The sequence below is a fragment of the Rhodnius prolixus genome, unplaced genomic scaffold (assembly GCF_049639745.1).
Source record: "Rhodnius prolixus isolate KJV_2025 unplaced genomic scaffold, Rpr scaffold_4, whole genome shotgun sequence".
NCBI classification, from domain to species: Eukaryota; Metazoa; Arthropoda; class Insecta; order Hemiptera; family Reduviidae; genus Rhodnius; species Rhodnius prolixus.
In genome coordinates, this window is record NW_027411614.1 from 15,883,001 (window position 1) to 15,905,767 (window position 22,767).

General features: G+C 34.0%; 1 protein-coding gene and 1 long non-coding RNA gene across 4 annotated transcripts in view; both read left to right on the plus strand.

The window, feature by feature from the left end:
- LOC141455778 (uncharacterized) overlaps positions 1 to 22,767 on the plus strand; it is a 119,790-nt gene that overhangs the window by 15,276 nt on the left and 81,747 nt on the right. The gene's annotated exons all lie outside the window — the stretch shown is intronic.
- Positions 6,759 to 7,307, plus strand: LOC141455507 (large ribosomal subunit protein bL19m-like). Its single transcript, XM_074130616.1, is given in 4 exon segments — positions 6,759 to 6,824; positions 6,826 to 7,074; positions 7,076 to 7,210; positions 7,212 to 7,307. Coding segments are annotated over 4 exon segments (546 nt in total).

Here is a 22,767-nt window from a genome sequence, read left to right on the forward strand (position 1 = left end):
TACTCCATTTACACTTCAGACATACCAATTCATCCTAACACCACACTTCTCACATACGCAGACGACACCGCCTTACTGTCTACTAATCATGATCCTGTAATAGCTCACAGAAATCTGCAATCTCATCTCTCATCCTTAGAACAGTGGTTCAAGAAATGGGCTATTAAGCTTAATGAAACCAAGTCTCAAAACATCACCTTCACTCTTCGTTGCATTACTCTTTCTCCAGTCTTCTATTACCTAACACCTCCACCAAGTAGTGAACGTTGCCCGCTACCTTGAGCTTTACTTAGACCGAAGACTTTCTTGGAACCCCCACACTAGACATAAAAGAACAGAACTAAACAGACGCTATCGACTACTTAAAAGACTCCTAGACGATAGATCAAAACTCTCTCTGGGCAACAAAAGACTGAATTATACTTCTATTTTAAAACCCATCTGGGCGTATGGAATAGAGCTGTGGGATTAAACCAAACGCTCCAATCTCCAAAGGATTCAATCGCTACAATCTAAAATACTTCGAACTATCGTAAACGCTCCATTTTATGTCTCCAATCTGACTATACACACTGACCTTTCCTTTTGTCACCCAAGTTGCTAAAACACGATACAGAAAACTCCACTTCAGCCTGCAATCTCATATAAATCCTCTAGCTCAAAATCTTTCTTCTAGAACTCTTCCTGACAACCCGACAAGACGTCTTAAACGACAGTGGCCTCGTGATCTCCTCTCAAGTGAAGAGAGTGACTAAACATACGTATAATGTTTTGGAGTGTTACCACTGGGTAACTTCTCCACTCATTTACTTCGACATGTTCACTGTTATCATTGTTACTTATAGAGCTCAAGCGCTGATTGTAGCACAATAAACGCAAAAAGAAAAAAAGAAAAGATAGCAATCTATTTGTTTCACTCTTTTAAAATACAATGTTGACCACAAACCACAAACTTAAGACAGTGCTGTGGCTGCCGAGAATTCTAGAAGAAGTGAGTTCAATTAAATATCCAAACTCCAACTCACCGTCATGGATTCTTGTAATTATTATACTTCTTTCGTTTTTCTTAACTGCGCATTGAGAATGTGAGCAAGAGAAGTTAATATTGCGAAGAACAGTGGAAAATAGGGAAGTGATTAGTGTTTTGGAAATTCTTGTGTTTTAGTTCAAAATGACTGTTTGCAGGGCGCCTTTTCGTTCTCCTTCAGAAAACCTTTTCACCTAACTTCCACCATATTCCCTACTGTTGCTAGAGTTTCCTGGCTCAGTCTTTACCTGGATAAGCGACTTACTTGGAACCTACAATTTGGATAGACGCTAACACATCTTTTCTAGACTTCTTGACACGCAGTTATAGTGGACCTATACTTTTGATCTACCGATGCATGGTGTAAGGCAGTGATGCCGAACCTGTGACCCGCTTTTTCGCTGACCCACAATTGCTAGGCAACCATTTGTTTGTTTAAGCGGGTTGATTTAAAATTTGAAGATTTGATTACTGAAGTTGAAGGAAAACTGAGTGAAAATAGTACAGATAATATTGATCCCACAGTAAAAATTGAAAATATTATATTAAACGTATGGGATTCTTTACCAAATAATTTTATATCAATGGAAAAAAACTAGTTAATGCACTTTTAACGATGTTTGGGTCCACATATTCCTATGAGAAATTGTTTTCTTCAATGAATTTTGTAAAATCTTCGAATAGAAATAGACTTGGCAGGCAATTAACTGCGAAATGCGTTAAATTAATGAATACAAAATATGAACCTAATTTTAAAAAACTATCTGAAAATAAACAGCGACAGATTTCTCATTAAATACTTTATAATCAATTTAGTTACACACATATACAGGGTGTTCATTTTAAGACGGCTCAAATGCACTTCATGCTTAAACGGTTGTTCTGAGCAAAAAATGGTAGAGGAAAAATTTGTTGCCTGTCACCTCTAGTTTCAGAATATGTGACTTGATTTTAGATTCCTGCCCGCATACGCGGATGACGCGCGACCAAAAATGAGGGTTCGCAGTTGACCCCCATTTTCATATACACAGTTTAAAAGAGTATAAAAAGTAATGAAAGAAACCGGAAACCGCAATTCGATATTTTTAAAATTAAAGGTGCTAGGTCATTTCAAAATCTGGTATTTTTAATCATATTTCATTTTTTTTTAACTTGTTATCAAAGAGAAAGAAGAGCACGCGATAGGTTTCATTTTTTGTATTTTTTCATCCCCTTTCTACTAAAAATATTGCCAAGGCAGTAAAGCTAGTATTTTTCTTAATATCGGGAAATAAGTCGTTTTCCGAGTGATTTTTCTAAGAAAAATCAAATGTTAAGAGCTTTAGATGCTCTCAAACATACCCAAAATGGCTAAAAAATAATTTTACATCTGTTACAAACAAGAAGGTTTAATAATTATTTGGTAATTTTGGGAGAGTTGCGTTTAATTACCAAAATAATGGGAAACCTCCTGCCACATATTTAAGTGATCAATATCTTTCATGTAAAGGATCAAATTTATTCCTTAATTTACCAAATAATGCACTTTAATCAACTTGTGAAGCATGTACTGTGCCTTCAAAGGTGCCTCTTCAGATACAGAGAGCAGTTGATAACCTCCTGTCTAACCTGGCTTGCGAGTCTGAGGAGGCACTTAAACAATGGCTTTTCTCTTAGAGGATTAAATCGCCGTTGTCCCTGAGATCCCCTCAGCCTTGCCTAACTCTTTGACCGTCACAATAAATTAAAATCGGAATGACCTAAACTGGAGAGGAACTCGTCATCTTTTTATAAATCCATTAGTTCTATCTGGGTATCATAAATTTACACGATAGTGACTGTTAATAGTGTAATATTACCATTGAAAAGAAAAAAATTAATCTCTTTGACAAATCCTGGCAATAAATAGCTGGCTATCAGAGCCTCATGACTGTCTAACAATAGTCACAAATTTATTGGATAACTGCGCAAGTGCAGTAGGCTGCCAAAAGCACCCAGCCTTTAGTAAAATTTTTGAAGGTTCAGGCTTCGTTTATTAAATAATGATTTTTATCAAAGATGCATTTTCATTCTAAAATGTAGGTAGTTGTTAAGTATAAATAAAAGCAATTCTCGTGTTTTTCGAATAAAATGAAATATATTTTTGGCAGTCTTGCGTATTCTTGGAAGGTCCGACTGTTTGATAATAATAATGCTTGCTCAAAATTACAAAACACTTGATTTATATTTTAGTATTTCAACGTATTGAAAAATTTGATGCAATTAATTAACACAATTTTGCTACATGGAATGTATTTCTGAAAATGTTGGTAAGTAGGATTTTGATAAAGATGAGAGCTGTAGTTTACTGTAAAATACCATGTAATGAAAAAATAATTCATTCATATGGCAGCAAAAATTTGAAGAATGCAAAATATAAAGCAAGATAAATGTTAAGGCACGTATAGTCACAATGCAGTAAGTGTAAATGATTTTGTTTTGGTGAGAGAAAGGATTGTAATCGATATATCCAGTTGAAATCATTCAGGCATCGATATAAAAATAATTCCATTACCAAAATCCGTTACTAGTTTATTACTCTAGGGGGAAAGTTCACGCATTGTAGAGTCTATTTCTTGTTATAGACCCGCCTTAGTATGTATGGAGGAATCTATACTTAATTTCAATATAATATTATAGTAGATATCAAAGCACGACATCCAGTATCAGACTGGTGGAAAAAGATACGACGCAATGTTTATATTATACCCTAAGGCTAAGGTCCTTTTGTTCCCGCAGTAAAAGAACAATCTTCCGTTAAGATCTTACTCGATCTGATCTGACCTAGCGGCAGAGGACCGAATATAATCTTGATACACAGTAATGGGATGAGGATAAATGTGGAGATACTACACAATATTCGGTTACGTAATTAAATTCACGATATTGTGTATAGACATGTGTGGTATACCGCACAAAGTTAAAGTATGTTGGTGGCGAATGGTTAAGGTGGATGAGTTCGCTCCCATATCTCTGTGTTGTGGACTAACTGGGCCACGTTCTCTATTGGTCAATCGTACGCCATGATTCCACAGCCTCTAACCATAATTTGTATATCTGTGTGACTTTAGTAATAAACAATCACAGAAATAGATTTCTAGAGTATTTAAAATATATGTATATATATATATATATATATATTTGCTTTTTTTTTGGCATTGGCTTTCGCCATACAGCCAGCATCGTCTAGGTGCTTATCATTAGAATATCACTCACTCTCCATTCTTACTTATAAATACATTCGCTTCACACATTCATCCCTCTACTATATACCACTATTTACATAAACTACAACTAATGGATGGATCAGTACTCTATATTCCTGCCATCCTTATAGCTTAACCGATATTAAAATCACGTAATCCTTCTCTAATCATTTCCTTGCATTCATTCTAATCAGCTATAACTTTTAAATACATTCAGATTTCATTGCTAGCTCTGCTATAGATGTTGGTGAAGAATATTATGTCTTCGTAGCGAAATGGTGCATCTAAATACCTGTATATGTCGTCAAACATTCGTTTCCTTTCTACCACATAACGTGGACATTTCATTATTATATGTTTGAAATCCTCCTCCTCATTGCAATCTACGCAAAGAGGAGAGGACCTTTTGTTGATCCTGTGAAGTATACGATCCACACACAGCGTGGTTCGCTCTCAGCCTGCTTATTGTCGTAACAACCCATTTATTAGTGACAGTTCCCTTAAACCATGGTTGTCTAGGTAACTGATCTGCCATAGTTTTATAGAATCTCCCTTCATTACCATTACTGTAATCTGTCTGCCATTTTTGTAGTGCTGCTTTTGCAATTGTACGCTTGATATCGGTGTGTAGTAATTTATAATTTGCCATTACCCCCACTATTGGTGGCTTCCTTTCCAAGTTTATCAACAATATAATATAATAATTGGTTATCTGATTAACTGATTTTGTTTTTGTTTTAATTCAAATTATGTTATTTAATTCTCTGTGGACTTTTTTTACTTTGTGTAGGTAATTTATGCCGTTCTGACAAAACTAATTTCTAGTAAAGAATGTTTTGCTAGACCCTCCGTCTGCGACACGTAAAGCCTACCTATAAAAATGGGCATTACTTTACTTACTTTTATATCATTTAAATCGTGCGGCTTAATTCAAAATTGTGAACTTCCACAGCCATTATTTAGGAATTGAGGACATCTATTAGTCAAAAAATAAAGGATGTCTGCTCCACCCTACTCTTAGACTTCATCTGGCAATCACTGAATCAGGAGATTCGTTTTCATTTCAATTATTTTCGGGGCTGCCAGCCAGAATTCGTGCACCCCTCTTATAACATGCGACTCCAAAGTTATGTTACCAAATTGACACACTAAACATTCATTTTTTATTTTAACAGAATTAAACCTAATTTTAATTTATATGGTTAAATAAATATTTCTAAATGAAAGCATATTTGCCGGCTTTACTGCTAGCGCTTTCAAGTGGCAGCTAGTAAAACTAGTTACCTTCATTTATTGCCTAAAAGTGTTATTAAGTTAAGTACAATTGAATGTTTAACGAGAGCTGAAAAGAGCACTAATTAAGTTGTAATTGTAAGAAGTAAGGGAAATGTATAGTGTCCAAAACAATATTTATTTTAACAAATTGTATAACACGAACGCAGATCAAAGAAAAGGTTAAAAAGTCCACTTTATGGACAATGAAAACTAAATTTGAAAAGATTTCCACGATTCTTCTTCTGTTAAAGAGAAAATGCCATTAAAAAAAACAGTAATTAAGTAAAGCCAGATGTTGTTTGGATTTTTTGCATTTTCTAGATGTTAAATTTTATTAATGCTATTAATTAAAAACTTACAAATTGAATACTACTTCCTTGCACTGGGTGTACGTGATTATTTAAATTAATTATTAGATTAAATTACTGTTATCTTGGATACATTTAAATGATTCACTTTGGACTAGGTTGTGTTTTTCAAGGATTTTAGTTAATTTATAGTTTTTATATAAAATAGTTTTCAAATTATATAAATTACATCGTTCGGCCTTCATCATTTTCTCAAATTGATTTTACTCCGTATTATTATAAATTAAATATTTAAATTATGTTGGTTGGTATGCAGATTAAAAAAACCTAAAAGTTTGAGAAGTCAATATATACTATATTTATTTTAATAATAATGTATTAGTGGGAAGGAAAGGTTTGCAGGATTTGGGAGATGTGTCCTTTTTAAAGCATTTTTCCTTAGAAAATGTTCACCAAATTTTCTGCTTTTCAAAAATGCTCTATTGGTTTGTTTTAAAATAACTTTTAGTGATTTCCCATTTTATTTTTGAGAAATATTGCGAAATGTTGAGGAAGCAGTTTCAGATGATTTTCATTTAAGCTCCAACTAGACAAAAATGCTGCTGAACAAGTGGAAAAATGAATGAAGTTTTGGGTACCAGTAGTGTTAGTGAAAGCGCAGTGCAACTTTTAGTTATTTTGGTCCGGAGATTTGATCGCTCATGTACCGGGCGTTCTTCGGTAATCGAAGATTATGTTTTAAGGATCTAATTGGTAGATGACTCATTTCAGTTGGGTCGGAGGATGATGGAGTGACGTTAGCTATACTGCAGTTGTGGATACTCGTGCAATCTTTTGTACCCCCATCCGGTGTCTCCACGTAGTGATTTCACTGCATTTTTCTTAATTAACATGATAGAATTCAGGGTTAAGCCTTAGTATTATATGAGGAACAAAATAAAGAGAAGGTATAGAATCGATATTCCTGAATTTTATGTAGGTAGTATAATGTCTGTCAGTTACTTCTTCAAATTCTCATTCTTCGTCAAAAACAAATACATTTGTGGGCATTTGCATTCAATGAAGAGGTTATGGTCTCAGAGCTAACTTTGTTCTTAGAAATGTGGTCGATAATCTAGGTACTGAGATTTGTTACCAAATGTATGACCCTACAATTGTAAAAATTAAGGTCTTAAGACTTGAAAAACGTTTGGACAATGAACTTTTATACTTAAGGGATACTTTACCAGAATATAGCACGTTTCCCTTTGGAGATGGAGCCTGAAATATTACCTGAGGGCGTTACTGTGCCTGTAAATCCAATCAAGGTTATCTTGAAGCCTCGGCCATGGATTGGTCGGTGGGAGAGAGGTAACTTCCAAGGGATTGATCAGGAATTTTATGATGTCACTTATTTCTGATGAGATGAAATGGCAAATACTGCAACATGAGAAACCTTGGGAAAAATACGACTTAATGAAAGAGTTTAATTAGTGCTTTTGTTTTATGATAGTGAGCTAGAGTAAGGTAGCGATCCGATAGCCCAAATAGTTGCGTATGTCTTACGACCATGCACGCCCTACCCGTATTGTAGAGTGGTTGAGATTGTCGCTTTAGGGTTTTTGTGTTGTTAACCTAGAATACCCTGAGGATGAATAGAAAGAAAATTACTTCCCGGCGAAGGAGCTCAAGAATATATAGAGACAGCCTGTCTTTTATGGTCCACTGAGAAAATGAGAAAACAATGAGAATGTGATGGTTGGTGTGATTATAAAATATTATCATTTTGTTTAAACCAATTGTCAATAAAAAACGTTAAATTTTCTTATTTAAACGATATTTCTCTTGAGAAAAGAAAAATGCTAGGAAATAGTAGTTAATAATCACCAACGCAGTGAGCGCGGACTACTCTCCTTGACAGTTATTAGGGGATGTACCTCAAGATTTGGTTGGCCAATTTCCCATCTTGGTGCTGATATTTGCTCATCTCATTTATAAAAAAAACGACAGATTTTCAAAATATTCCCAGCTTAAACATAAGTTTCACAGGCGATTGGTCGTAAGATGATCCTTTTTTAAAAAAAACAACGGTTAGCTAACGAAACCCTGGCAAAATCACCTCTTTTGCTTGGTTTTCTCTGCCTTCTGTTCACTTTAAAAACATACAAAACTAAAACAAAAAAATGAATAGTACATTTCCTTGTAGTGGCAGTGGCGATGATGACAAATCCTATCTTCGTCTACAAATCCAAGCAACAAGTTAAATTCTATTTCAACAAAGATTAACAATTCTACAACGCCCTAAAAATTATAAAATCCAGATTTTGATTTTAAAGGCATGGTAATGATTATTATAACTATCACGATAACATCATTGAAATTATGCGAATCCATCTGATGTAAACTTAAAACATTAACATAAAAACGAGTAAAAAAAAGAAAAACCTATTTACTGAACTGGCTAGATTGCCAATTAATGTGCAAATAACATTGCCGATGAGATAACTTCTTTAATGTAACTTGAGTCTACTTTCCTCTTTAAATATTATATGGTATAACAGAATTATTTATTTAAATGTTGTTTCTAGTTTTCTTAAACCACTATAGCTATCTGATCGTAATTGCTCGTAAAAACTTCTACAAAAGTAGCTAAAATATGTTTGTACTTGTGAAAATATATTAAGATGTAAATAGGTAAAAATTGTATGTGTATTGAAAGCTAATGTTTTTATATCTTTATTATAATAACTTTACGATCCAATCAACACTTGGCTATAGTTGAATTTTGATTAGCAACAAAGTTTATACTTTAAGCAGCAATTTGTTTTGACATTTATCTTATTCTAATAAGAGGAATTGTTGTAAACATGCGTGAATTCGTTTTTGAGAATTTACTACAAATTTCCGTCAGGCGTATTTATTTTTCTGAATGCGGAAAATCTTTTTCCCAGATCTTTCTCTTTTGGAAACCTCCTGCCACATATTTAAGTTATCAATATCTTTCATGTAAAGGATCAAACTTATTCCTTAATTTATCATATAATGCCCTTTACTCAAATTGTGAAGCATGTACTGTGCCTTCAAAGCTCGCAAAACAGGTTAGCCAGGAGGTTATCAACTACTCTCTATATCTGAGGAGGCACCTTTGTAGGCACAGTACATGCTTCACAAGTTGAGTAAAGTGTTGATAAAATAAGGAATAAGTTTGATCCTTTACATGAAAGATATTGATCACTTAAATATGTGGCAGGAGGTTTCCAATTTTTTTTGGTAATTAAACGCAACTCTCCCAAAATTACCAAATAATTATTAAATCTTCTTGTTTGTAACAGATGTAAAATTATCTTTTAGCCATTTTATGTATGCTTGAGAACATCTAAAGCTCTTAACATTTGATTTTTATTAGAAAAATACTCGGAAAACGACTTATTTCCCGATATTAAGGAAAATACTAGCTTTACAGTCTTGGTAATATTTTCAAAAGAAAGGGTATGAAAAAATACATAAAAATGGCCTATCGCGTGCTCTTCTTTCTCTTTGATAACAATTTAAAAAATTGAAATATGATTAATAAATACCAGATTTTGAAATGGCCTAGCACCTTTAATTTTAAAGATATCGAATTGCGGTTTCCGGTTTCTTTCATTACTTTTTATACTCTTTAAAACTGTGTATATGAAAATGGGGGTCAACTGCAAACCCTTACTTTTGGTCGCGCGTCAGCCGCGTATGCGGGCAGGAATCTAAAATCAAGTCACATATTCTGAAACTAGAGGTGACGCGCAACAAATTTTTCCTCTACAATTTTTCGCTCAGATCAACCGTTTAAGCATGAAATGCATTTGAGCCGTCTTAAAATGAACACCCTGTACTATCTCCTTAACAAAAACTTACAGTTTAAAAAGTTAAGTATAAGGGTTGATTAAGCGCCAAAAGGTACACAAATCAGCTAGTACCCAACATTTCATTCAAGCTTAGTTGATATAATTTAAGTAATTTTGCTGCATTAACTTTTCCTTCACATTTTTTAGAATTTATTAGATGTCACAGACCCTTATGCTGGCCAGTTCGTTCATAATATTATTTGGTTATAATTATGATAAAATGTATATTATATCTTCGTTTTTAAATAGGTACTTTATTTTAACTCTATTCCAAATTATTCTTCTGATTTATCTTTAATATGCCCTTTATTCTGAAGTTGTCACATCTTATACATGCATGTTAAAGTAGAAAAAGACAAAGTTAGAGTCGGCTACTGTTTAAATTTGAATCACGGAGGAATTAAAACAATATTTCAGACTTGAATTCGTCTTACCGAAATATTCGTGAGCACAAATAACACACAGTTAATAACAAGTAGATTATTCAACAACAATTATTCATTTCTCAATTGTAATTTAATTTTACTTATAGTAAAATACTGGAATAATTAGCTGTCCTAAAAGTATGCAATACTTATTTATTTTATATTACATAACATATATATAACATTGTGAGAAGAACAGCTACATTGAGAGTGTGATTGAAGAAAACTATATTATTTGCGATAGAGCCAGATAATTATTACCTATTATTATAAACGTTTGACTACTACATAAAATAACAATTACTTTAATCGAAGAATGAACTTAAACCGACGATTTTTATTAAAAATAAAATAATCGAAATCATTGATGTATGTTGGTGTAAGCATTTTTTTAAAAAAGTTTTTAAATTTTGTAGCCTCGTAATTTTTTTTATTTTTTATACCGTTTTCATTTTAACCTGTAATTAATAGTTTGATTATTATAGATTAATAGATATTAAAGTCAATCTACAGTGCTACTTGAACAAATATTTTGTAGATGAAAATGGCCAGCATAAGGGTCTGTGACATCTAATAAATTCTAAAAAATGTGAAGGAAAAGTTAATGCAGCAAAATTACTTAAATTATATCAACTAAGCTTGAATGAAATGTTGGGTACTAGCTGATTTGTGTACCTTTTGGCGCTTAATCAACCCTTATACTTAACTTTTTAAACTGTAAGTTTTTGTTAAGGAGATTTTTGTACCTTTTGGATAGATTTTCATTTTTGTCTATTTTGCTAAGTTACATATCTGCTTTACTGCTTTTTTTAAATTAGGAATAAGCAATTCTATCATTATAACCTGATAAGGTGTTAAGTAGGAACCGTAACTACCACTGGAGAGATCTTTTTAAAGAATGATTATAGTTGCGGTCCCCAAACGATCCTCAATAACAATTTTTTTGAGAAAGCCTTTTTATATAAAATAGGAAGGTATTTGTACGTAAAAAGCAAATTTAAACTGCGATTTCAGACCTTCCTTTTAAGAGGAGTAAGAAAAATAAACGGGCGATTACAGTACTTCTCCCTAAAAGGCAAAGAGGCAAAGATTTTGAATCGAACGACAATTCATTAATGTAAATAGGTTCACCCATTGATAATTTTAACGATTTCAGTACTTCCTCTTAGTAGGTGTAAGAGCATGATGGCACTTCACAGCCATGTAGAGGAGCTTTAATCACTTCTTCGTGCTAAATTTTATCAAAATCGGACAAAGCGTTATAGAAATATTGGTAATAATAGTTTTAGAAACGGCCATACTTGGGTGGGGCAAACTCCCCTCCATATGAGGCGTAGCGACGAGACTTTTAAAGTGCAAATCTGTACAAAATTTCGATTCGAATGACACTTCATTCATGAAAATCAGTTCACTTGTCGATAATTTGAAACGATTGCTATACTTCCCCTTAACTAGTGTAAGAGCAGATCGCCGCTTTAATGTTACGTAGGGGAGCCCTAACTCTATCATCCTACCAAATTTTATCAAAATCGGGCTAAGATTTACAGAGTAATTAGTAATAATAATTTTGAAGGGGGCCTTACATAAAGGGGGCTAACTCCTCTCTAATTCGGTGTACAGCGTCGAGACCCCCAAAAGGCACATCTACATAAAATTCCGAATCGAATGTCACCTCATTCATGAAAATCGGTTCGCGCGTTTAGGCGCTACGTAGTTTACAAAAAAGGTAACAACAACAACAACAAGAAGAAGAAGAAGAACAAGAACAACAACAATTTCTGAAAATGCCGTTTTTGCTCATTTTCGGCAACTTTTTTCTCAAAATCTATTAGGTCTGGGGGGTTGCAAAAAAATTACAGTTATAAAGGAGGGTTTGCCCTATATTTTAAAGAAAATTTGGGAATTTTATCTTTTATAGAAAAAGAGAAAAAAATTGTCAAAGTTGGGTGTTTTTTAACGTTACGCTTTTTCGTGCACTTTTTGACGATCAATCCTTATACAACTGTCCTACCGGACAGTTTTAATATGTCCACCGAAACTCAAAATCCAAAATTCGCGAATTGAAATTTGATATTTCGCTCAGTGGCCAATAGAGATGAGTAAGAATGAAAAAGGAAAGAAAATTATTCTCTTCATTTAAATAGTTAAACCTAATACGGAAATTAGATAATATTTATTATTTGACTATGATTGTTATAGATAATTTCGATCTATTTGAACAAGTTTTATTTAAAATATGCATTTACGGACTTCCCTTAAAAGGAAGTCGTGTTATAACCGCTAAAAACTTACTAATCATAAATGAAAATTATAATTTAATATACAACTGAATTCTTTTTTTTTTAAAAAAAAGGAAAATAATAAAATTTGAAACAAAGAAACGTTCAAAATATCCTCACAGAATTTCAGTATTTTCCAAGTGTGTTGATGATATCTTGAAATTTCTAGCATCTGCCCGTTTCAAATTGTCAGATAGACAGGCTGTTCTCGTAAATAGGTCGAAATACAAGTTACAAGATAACTTTGCTACATTAATAAACCTAACTCTGGGTTAAATTTGTTGACGTAGTATCCACTATTTCAAAATACCCTATCGTAAAACATTTCACTGTTTGCCGGATTAATGACCATATAATCTCCATAGCAAATAGCGCGATAAATTCTTTACATTTGAGATAACTCTCCAACCATTTAGACCTTAACAACTTTACAGCCGTGTAAAATAGGTACTACATTCTCAATGCAGTTATACAGTAACATATGATTTGCGAAATTCCTGAATACTATATAGTATTCTTCAAGGAGTTCCGCTGTCTGCTCAGTTTAAAATAAAAATGAAATTAACACAGAGAAATGAAGCCATTGTGATGGACTGGGTCTGGTAAAGTTATTTTTTTTAATTTAATAGCTTTGTCGTGTTCAGGTATTGTTTTAAGTTTAAACCTTGACAGCAGATGTCCATCGATCATATCATTTATTATTTAACAATTCAGTTAAAAACACGACTTCCAAGTTTTCGGATTTACATTCACTTAACCTTCAGACTTTAAATAAATAAATAAAAAACCTTCCTCCGTTATAAGCATTATAATTGTGTTGAAATATAATTGACAAGGAATTTAAAGAAGTCATAGTTAATTTCAATGATTAGGGTATTTCGTGATAAACTAACATACTCTTATCAGAGCTTTTTAAAAATAAAATTAAGTAGTAATTGGCATGACTAGAGATCTTTGGCACTGTGGAAATTCCAGTGAGCAATAACATTAAATACATCATTGATTTCCTCGACTTCCATTAGACGCTTAAGACCTACCGGGTTGGTTTTGCCAAAGTACTTGGGTCAGCTATCCGCTGGGGAGTTATCGAATACTATATTATTTCTCCGTTTCACTATGTACATCGTTTTTCGATTCTGCATCCTTCCAAACTAACTAGTTGTTCACAATTAATAAGAAATTTAGTTTAAATAATTAATGTTACATTATTTTGTAAATACTGAAAAATACGGACATGTTTGATAGACTAAAAGTAGACGACATATTATAAAATATTCATTTCACAACTTTTGGGGATAAGCTAGACTGCCGTTACAATTCTCTGACCCACATGTCCACCTTCAAATCCTCATCGCTGACTAAAGTGGCGACGACTATGCGACAATCTCAACACGTAAAGCTGATCTCCTAGGCTAGTTGCTTTGTAAGCTTGCCATTATGGCGAATGACCGGCTTACATCATTGGATGGTCGACGTTCACTGCGTTCGTGTCTCTCATATACGGGTGTGGCTACTAAATAACGAGACTGATGCTGCTACAGAAGAACTATGCATGCGCCAAATCCTAACGACCGACAGCTGTGCAGAGTAAAGCCTTCTCTTTCGATTGCAGCGTCTCACGTGTTTGTAGAGAAATCTCGTCTGATCGGAACCGTCGTTTGTGTAAGAGGTGTTAGTTTCGTTTTGCCGAAAACATGATACTACACATGTAGTAGAGCAACGAATTGTCGTGAAATTTCACACGAAACTGGGTAAAACCGCTACTGAAACTTATCTTTTATTAAAAGAAGTTTATGGCAGTGAATGTTTATCACGGGCGCCAGTTTTTGAGTGGTTCAACCGTTTCCAAGATGGCCGAGAAGACGTCGGAGATGATGACGGCCCGGGTCGCCCTTCCACGTCCAAAAAGGATGAAAATATCGATTATAATTAATCAGAGTAAGGAAAAAACGTCTCGATTTGTGAAAGAACAAGTCACGGGTTCTCCATCAAGACAACGCGCCGGCTCTCACTGCATTGTCTGTCAAGACGTTTCTAGCCAAGTACAACATCCCAGTTTTAGACCATCCGCCTTATTCGCCTGACCTGGCCCCATGTGACTTTTATCTGTACCCCAAAGTCAAATCTGCATTAAAAGGAACACGATTTCAGTCCGTTGAAGCTGTGAAAGAAAAAGCGGCACACGTCATGCAGGAGCTCACAGAAAAAGACTTCCAGCACTGTTCCGAACAATGGTAAATTCGCATGGAGCGTTGTAGGGATAGGGGAGGGGTGTATATTAAAGGTGATAATAACTAAATATGTATAAATTTAAAATAAAATGTTTTACAGCAATAGTCTCGTTATTTAATAGCCACTCCTCGTATACATCAATGACTGCATCTCTCATCATTTTTTTTTTGCTTGTTATACATACATTATGTTCTTTTAAATCAATAAACCAGCAAAAAAATCATTTTTGAAGATTCAGGTTTTCTTTTGCTTTTTTAAATTCTCTTATGAATCTTTGTTGATCTAATCTAGTTTAATCCGGAATCAGAACCTCATTAAAGAAGTATTGATATGCAATTAGACCGAAAAATGAGCCCATTGTGTTCACTTCATCCTTGTACAGGCAAGAACACCACGGCAGAGATTAGCGAAGATTTCGACTCCCAATTCGGCTCCGAATTATAGTACCAAATGTTAAGCAAGGCTTTTTATGACCCTAAGTCGTTGCTGCCTTAAATAAATAAAAATAAAATAATAATAATATATAAAATAAACAACTCTATGTTAAGAACAATTAATTCACACATATGTATGTTCAAAGCTAGCATTATTAAATCATATTTACCGCAGAGAATTCCCACCAAAAGCCTCTACGCCTCCAAAACCTTGAAGGCTGTGTCTATGATTTATTGATCTAAATTAAAATATAAACAATATAGTATAAGCAAGGAGGAGGGGCAGACATTTAATTAAATAAATTGCAGAATTTAGTTTTTTTTTAAATTTAATTTATTTTTATGAAAGGTTTTCAGTTAATGAACAAGTATCCTAAATCTTTACCAATAAAATATATGATTAGCAGTATTTACATACATATTGTTATATATTTGAGTTGGACGGAAGGTATTGGATTAGAAAGATATAAACCAAAGATTAATTTGTGCACTGACACGATCTTTACATCTCTACCCTCCCCTTTCACCTTGACCTTGCCGTTGTATCGCCTAACTTGAAACAAAACGTGATCTGGTGAAAAATGAAAGTAACTATTTTATTTGCTCCTAGTTTTCGAATTCTTACCAGTAGTAATAACTGAAGTATTTCAATTAATGCATCTATAATATTTTGATTTATTCATATAGTTTATGATACCTATGAATGGACAAGAGATTTTTCCCCCATGGTTCCGGGATTGTAGAATGGGACCACAGTGTCCGTTCTCTGCTTGACGTAAGAGGCGTCTAAAGGGGTAACTGATCGTTGACAAGAAACCTGCTATCCTACCCTTTCCTTGTCCTTTCGGCCGGTCCTGCAGTTGCATCCTGCTCGTGCAAAGAGTAAGAAGAAGAGAAAGAATAAGGAAACGAACGTAAAGAGGGCCTCTTTCAGATGCTTTGTTGATTAAGCCAGCTGAAGGGAAGTTATACGCGGAAGTGCTCGGAGAAATTTGTGGTAAAGTCAAGCCTGAGGACACGAAGACAGACGTCAAGTGTATCCGGCAAACAAAAAATAGCGATCTTCTAGTTGAATTATGGTGGAATACGGAAGATAAAGTTACCTTTGAGATAGCTATTGTTAAGTCTCTACAGGAGAAAGCTACGGTTTCGCAACTCGAGCATGAAACCTCGGTGGAAATCCGAGACCTTGATAGCCTATCATCAGAGGAAGAGATTATGGAAGCTATTAAAGATCAGTCCATCTAACAAATCCATGTTACGCCACATTAGGCGCCTTGGACGTAACAAACAAACGTACTTAACTTGAAATTTCTTATATTTATTTATTTATTTATTTATTTTATTTATTGTTTTATAGTACAATTCGCGAGATATCCTTTAAGGTAAATGTCCAACCCCAAATCTCTTTATCGACTTGGTATGACTATCTTAAAAGCTTTTACAAGCCTAAACCCATCCCCTCTTTGCCGGATTTCCGTTTAGTGAATTCAAATAATGATCTAGAAGTTCCTATTACTACAGAAGAATTGCAATTAGTTTTAGTCAAATGCAAAAAACAAAAATCACCAGGTAGGGATTCTATCCCATACGAGTATTACTGTAACCTTCCTCCGAACTGGCATCACTATATTGTTAATATGTTCAATACCATTTTACAGTCTGAAAATACTCCTATAGACTGGTCACTAATTAATTTAAAAATGCTCCATAAAAAGGGAGACATCCAGAACCCTGAAAATTATCGGGGCATAGCTCTTCTCAATACACTACCTAAACTCTTCTCGACAATTCTGTTAAACAGACTTTCTAACTGGGTTAATGATAAGCAAATAATCCCTGAGGAACAAAATGGATTCAGGGAAAAAAGGGGATGTCAAGATAATCTTTTCATTCTTTCTTCTTTAATAGGCATAAAAATTTCCCGTAACGAACCATTGTTTGGTATATTTATCGATTTCAATCGAGCTTTCGATACAATAAATCATAACTTGTTGTACAACAAACTAATGAAAATTGGTTTAGGGTCCAAAATAGTTAATATAATCAAAAGTCTGTATGACAAGGCCAAACTTAGAGTATCCACGTATCTCGGGCACACAGATGATATTAAAGTAACTTCCGGAGTCCTTCAAGGAGAACCATTGTCTCCTTTACTTTTTAATATATTCCTCTCAGATCTAACTGAATTTTTCAAGTCCAAAGGAGCGTCCACTGTTAAATTAGACAATGAAAACAATATTCTTTTACTCTGCTACGCAGATGATTTGGTAATTTTTGCAAACTCTATTTTTGACGTCAAAGAAAAATTAATATTGCTTGAAGAGTATTGTTCTCTCAACCAATTGTCCATTAATACATCCAAAACTAAAGTTATGTATTTTTCAAAAAATTTACGTCCGAAAAAATTTATCGAGATAAAGTTCAATAATAAACCCATAGATGTAGTAGGTAACATAAAATATTTAGGTGTACCCTTTGCCTCAAGTGGAAAGTTCTTTCAAGCCTCAAAATGTTTTATTGCCAAAGGTAGAATGGCTTCCGGAGTTGTAAGAAACTCTCTTGGTAAACTTCGGGCAGATTGTCACAAACCCAGACTGAAATTATTGGACTCATTAGTCAAATCTACATTGCTGTATTCATCAGAAATTTGGGCTTATAGGTACGCTAATGATATCGAACCAGTTCAACTTCAGTTTTTGAAATGGATTTATAACCTGCCAAGAACCTGTCCTAACTATTTTGTCCGTCTCGAGTGCGGGGTTAAACCTCTAAAAGTAAATATTATTAAAGCTATGCTAAAGTTGTTAATAAAAATTCTGAACATGCCTTCCCATAGACTACCCCTAATTCTCCTTAACTTACTTTACAAAAATGATTCCAAAGGCGGCAATCTTACCTATAACTGGGTTTCTCAGTTAAAACACGAGTTACAATCTATTGGCTACCCAGACAAGTCTTTATCTAGAGATCCAATTTATCTTAAAATCGAATTAAAAAATATAATCTCCAGATTAACCAATAACTATTTAAGTATAGATATTGAATCAGTATTTAATTCTAAATATAATTGTGTGTATAGAAATCTAAGCACTCTAGGATTAGGGGAGAATTATCTAAATTATAACTGCAGCATTAAAAAAATAAAAATAATAATTCAGTTACGATTGGCCAGTTTAACAAAATTTATTTTATATTTTAACAACTGTAAATATGAATTCGATAGCAACAATATTTGTTTAATTTGCAATATGTTGAAGCCCGACTCTTTAATACATTTTTTGTTTGAATGTCCAACATTGAATTCTTTTAGAACCATTCTCCCAGGTAGTAATCATACTGAAAGATCTTTTCATGATTACTACCAAAAGTTATTAACAATTACTTCAATCAATAAAATTGATCAAATATTTAATTTTGTATCCCAGGCAATAAGATGCAGAAGTTTCATTTTAAATGATTGGTAGTTTAATTATTACTTATAAATATTTTTAAATTTTTTAAATATTAAATTCTTTTAGTTTTACGATGCATTCTTATTTTATTTTATTATTATCATTTTTTCTTTTTTCAAGTTTGAAGTATGTATTTATGTCTGAAGTTCAGTTTAATATTTAAGTTTATTCAAAGCTCTATTCTGTTTGTTACCTTTGATGGATATCTTTTCATTATTATTATTATTTTTAATTTCTCTTGTTTGTATAACTTAGCACGAACTTTTGTTTTATTAAAATTATTATATATTAATAAATGTTAATCGGGCCAACTCTTTGTTTAAAATTTCTTATATTAACCATCAAACAAAATCCAAGTCCTAAACGGAAACTCTATCCCAGTACCACACATATCTTAGCTTTGTAGGTTTCGCCTCTAACCGTTTGATTAATTTTTGTATTAATATTAACTTTTTTATAATGTTTAAGGAGTGCATGTTGCCAAATTTATTTTTATTTTCATTTATTTTATTTTATTTTAATTTTTTGGAACCCCCACACTAGACTTAAAAGAACAGAACTAAACAGACGCTATCCACTACTTAAAAGACTCTTAGACGACAGATCAAAACTCTCTCTGGACAACAAAAGACTGATTTATACTTCTATTTTGAAACCCATCTGGGCGTATGGAATAGAGCTGTGGGGTTCGACCAAACGCTCCAGTCTCCAAAGGATTCAATCGCTACAATCTAAAATACTTCGAACTATCGTAAACGCTCCATTTTATGTCTCCAACCTGACTATACACACTGACCTTAACATTCCTTTTATCACCGAAGTTGCTAAAACAAGATGCAGAAAACTCCACTTCAGCCTGATAAATCCTCTAGCTCAAAATCTGTCTTCTAGTTCTCTTCCTGACAACCGGACTAGACGTCTTAAAAGACAGTGGCCTCGTGATCTCCTCTCTAGTGAAGAGAGTGACTAATCATATAATGTTTTGGAGGTTACCTTATCATTTATTACTCTATTGTATCATTGTTACTTATAGCGCTAATGCGCTGATTGGAGCACAATAAACGCAAAAAAAAAATCATTTTTTTTTGTATTTTAAAATAAATTCCAACTTAATATTTATGGTCACTACTGAGGGGGTTTTATGAAGAAGTGGTCGTAGGGGATGAGGAGCCCCATTGGCCTTGTACCATTGGGGCATTCCCACGTTCTTGCATATTGAGCGCATTTAAATAAATGAAGAAAAATAAAAACATTCGATATATATGAAAATTGCTAATAGTTTTACATTATTCATAATGAATAGGTAATTAATAAGATGATCAAGTTGCGGGTAAAAAAAAAACCTGCATTTACTGATCGTGTTTTTCTTTTCCGTTAACCTCTTTGACTTTAAAGGTTTATCTAATTTATTAGAAGATTCATCTAATTAATCTTCTGAGTCCTTTCCTTTTTAATGGAAACAATCCTTACGCTACAAATAAGGATTCTTTTAATCGAATTATTTATGAGAAAGAGCCACATCGCATTTTATAAAAACTAAAATGAAAAAAATCTTCCAGTAAGTTGTCTGTTTTTAAGACTTAAAGACAGAATCGTGCTGTAAACAAAAATCGTTGCTATTGTTTAGTGCACAGCTCATCACGAGGGAGCGAAGAAGGAAAGGATAAAGAAAAAAGAACTTGATTGTAGACGAAGTTGAGGAGATTGTTGGTAGACGCGACGAAAACATTCTCCAACTATTAGACAATTAAATTGCTTTCTGTAACAATACTGACAGTACACTTCAACAAACAAATGGCGAAAAAAAAGGGTAAAAGACATATAAGGCTATTATTCAATGTGAAATCAGCCGACGATTGTTTATAAGATCACTTCCCTATTATTGTGGTATGAGCACGATCCAAGCCAAGTGATTCTCACGATCGAGTACTAAGTTCAAATAAGTACTGCTTTATACAAAGTGTTCCAACAGGGTGACATTCCCTAGATAATTACAATCAATTCCACCATCACCTATTTTATACATTTATTGATTTACCCTAGAATTTATGGTTGATGATAATATTCAATATTCCGTGCATTCAGGCAGCAATTCCTTGTTGACTCTACATATTTCTTAGCCGTCGTACTGCGATCCAAAGAATTGAAAAGAAAATGTAGGGGCTATAAGTTGATTTACCGTTAAAAGAACTTGTTTTGCCTTCACAAACCTTAGGCCAGAACCAGCTGAGAAAAAATTGAACACAATATTAATTTTAGCTCTCCTCCGCCGATCAGGGTATTCGATAGACGTCCACTATCGGCGTTAAAGTAATCATTCTCTCATTAATCACGCAAACGTCCTGCGGAGTTTAGGTTTTGGCCGACGTCAGTGGTAGGGTCCAGCTTGTACACTAACTGTCAACTTAGATCATTGGCGCCAGAAGCCTGCCCAGCCACCGGACAGGTCCTCTCGCTATAAACACAGATGCCCATCACTGAACAGTTAAATCTAGAGTGTCCTAGAAAGCGAAAAATCTTAAAAGCTAGTTTGAATTTGAAGCCCAGAACTTGCGGCTACCAACAGAGCTAATCTCTTTCACCAGCGGCGGATGTTGATGTTGTGGTTATGTAGCGTGGGTTTGTAAGTGTGATGTCTCCAGTTCGTTTCTCATGTGTCGCTACTTTTAGTCGCTAAAAAAAATGTTAATGGTTAAGTATGAACTTTTTGCTTCTGGCCGCGATACCCAATTGGTAGTAGGACGTTAATCCCCGCCTGAAAAAATAGGCAGTTACTTAACTGCTTAACTTAGCTTAACTGCTTTACTTACTTGAACTAACCTCAACCCTTTTAATCTGGAAATTGACATTATTAATAGCATTGTTGTTCTTACTATTTATTTATTTATATAGTAATTTACAATCTGTATACATGTGTACAATGTATAAATATAATAAATACGATGGAATTGGTGCCGCAAGTGTAGGGGGAGAGAAACTGCCCAGTGGTAGCACTCTCTACAGGAGAAGGATGACGTTTAGGTCTTCAGACTGCGAGGAAGTTGAGGGGGCCATTGGCGATTCAGTCGGTGAGGAGGATTGTTAGGAATGTCAGAGGAGGCGAGAGACTGTACTATAGGATTAGAGCAAGTAGAGAGAGCAGTGTGGAACTTTGATATTTTGTCTTGGCGAGTTGGATGTTGAAGTCGTTGTGAAGAGTGAGGTTAGTCACGTAGAAAGGAGCGCCAGCTATCTATTGGAGGAGTTTTGATTGAAATTTCTGTACAGTCCCTATGTTTGTAGGTTTGGCTGAACCCCACAGCTCTAGTCCGTAAGTCCACATAGGTTTGAGGATAGTGTTGTATAGTCTGTAAAGCAGTTTTGCTCGTTTCGTCATTGCTTGCCTTTTAAGTCTATTATGAAGGTTCCACGTGAGTCGTTTGTCTATGTAGAGCCCAAGGTAGCGCACCAGATCTGTGTACAAGGAAGAGGATTGCTGTTGAAGAGGACAGGAGCCCCGTCGGAGAGTAAACGTGGCATGCTGGCATTTCTGTGGGTTCATTTTAATCCGCCAATTCTTTGCCCAGGATTCTATTTTATGTAAGTTTGTCTGTAACTTGTGTGCACCTTATGAAGAATGTGTTCTTGTGGCTTTTACAAATTCCTAATACCGAAAATATTGATAGCAAATAAAACAGGAGGACGCAAACTACACATACTCAATACACTCAGCGTTTGTAGACTGATTAAGTTCTTGTATTTGGCCCAAAGGCAAACTTTAGGTTACATCTAAGTGATCTAATCTAAGTGATACGTAGATTCAATTAAATATCAGTTCAATTTTCGTTTATTAAAGCCTCATTCATTTGGATTCAAGAATAGTTAAAAGTTCATAAAAAATCTTTTTCAGTTCTCTTCAAACTTAACTCAAAATCGAAAAAAGAATAATTCACATACACTTTAAGTTCCAGGATGAGTTACTTAAATTACGAATGATATTTAGACCAAAAAATTAACGCGAGTAAAATCGTCTGAACATTTAAAGTACTTCTGAATACAGCCTTCTTAATTCCGCTCAAGAAGTTTATCCGTACGTGAGGAAGAAGACAGGCTGAGACATCCTGCAGCTTTTACGTAAGTCTTCAATCGTTAGCGTTGAATTTCATTTATCTATAGAGAGCAAATTGCACAGATTTATTTTATAGAAATGTGCGAATTTATTTTTTAATAAATGTAACGATTAAATATAAATTACTGTATATTTCG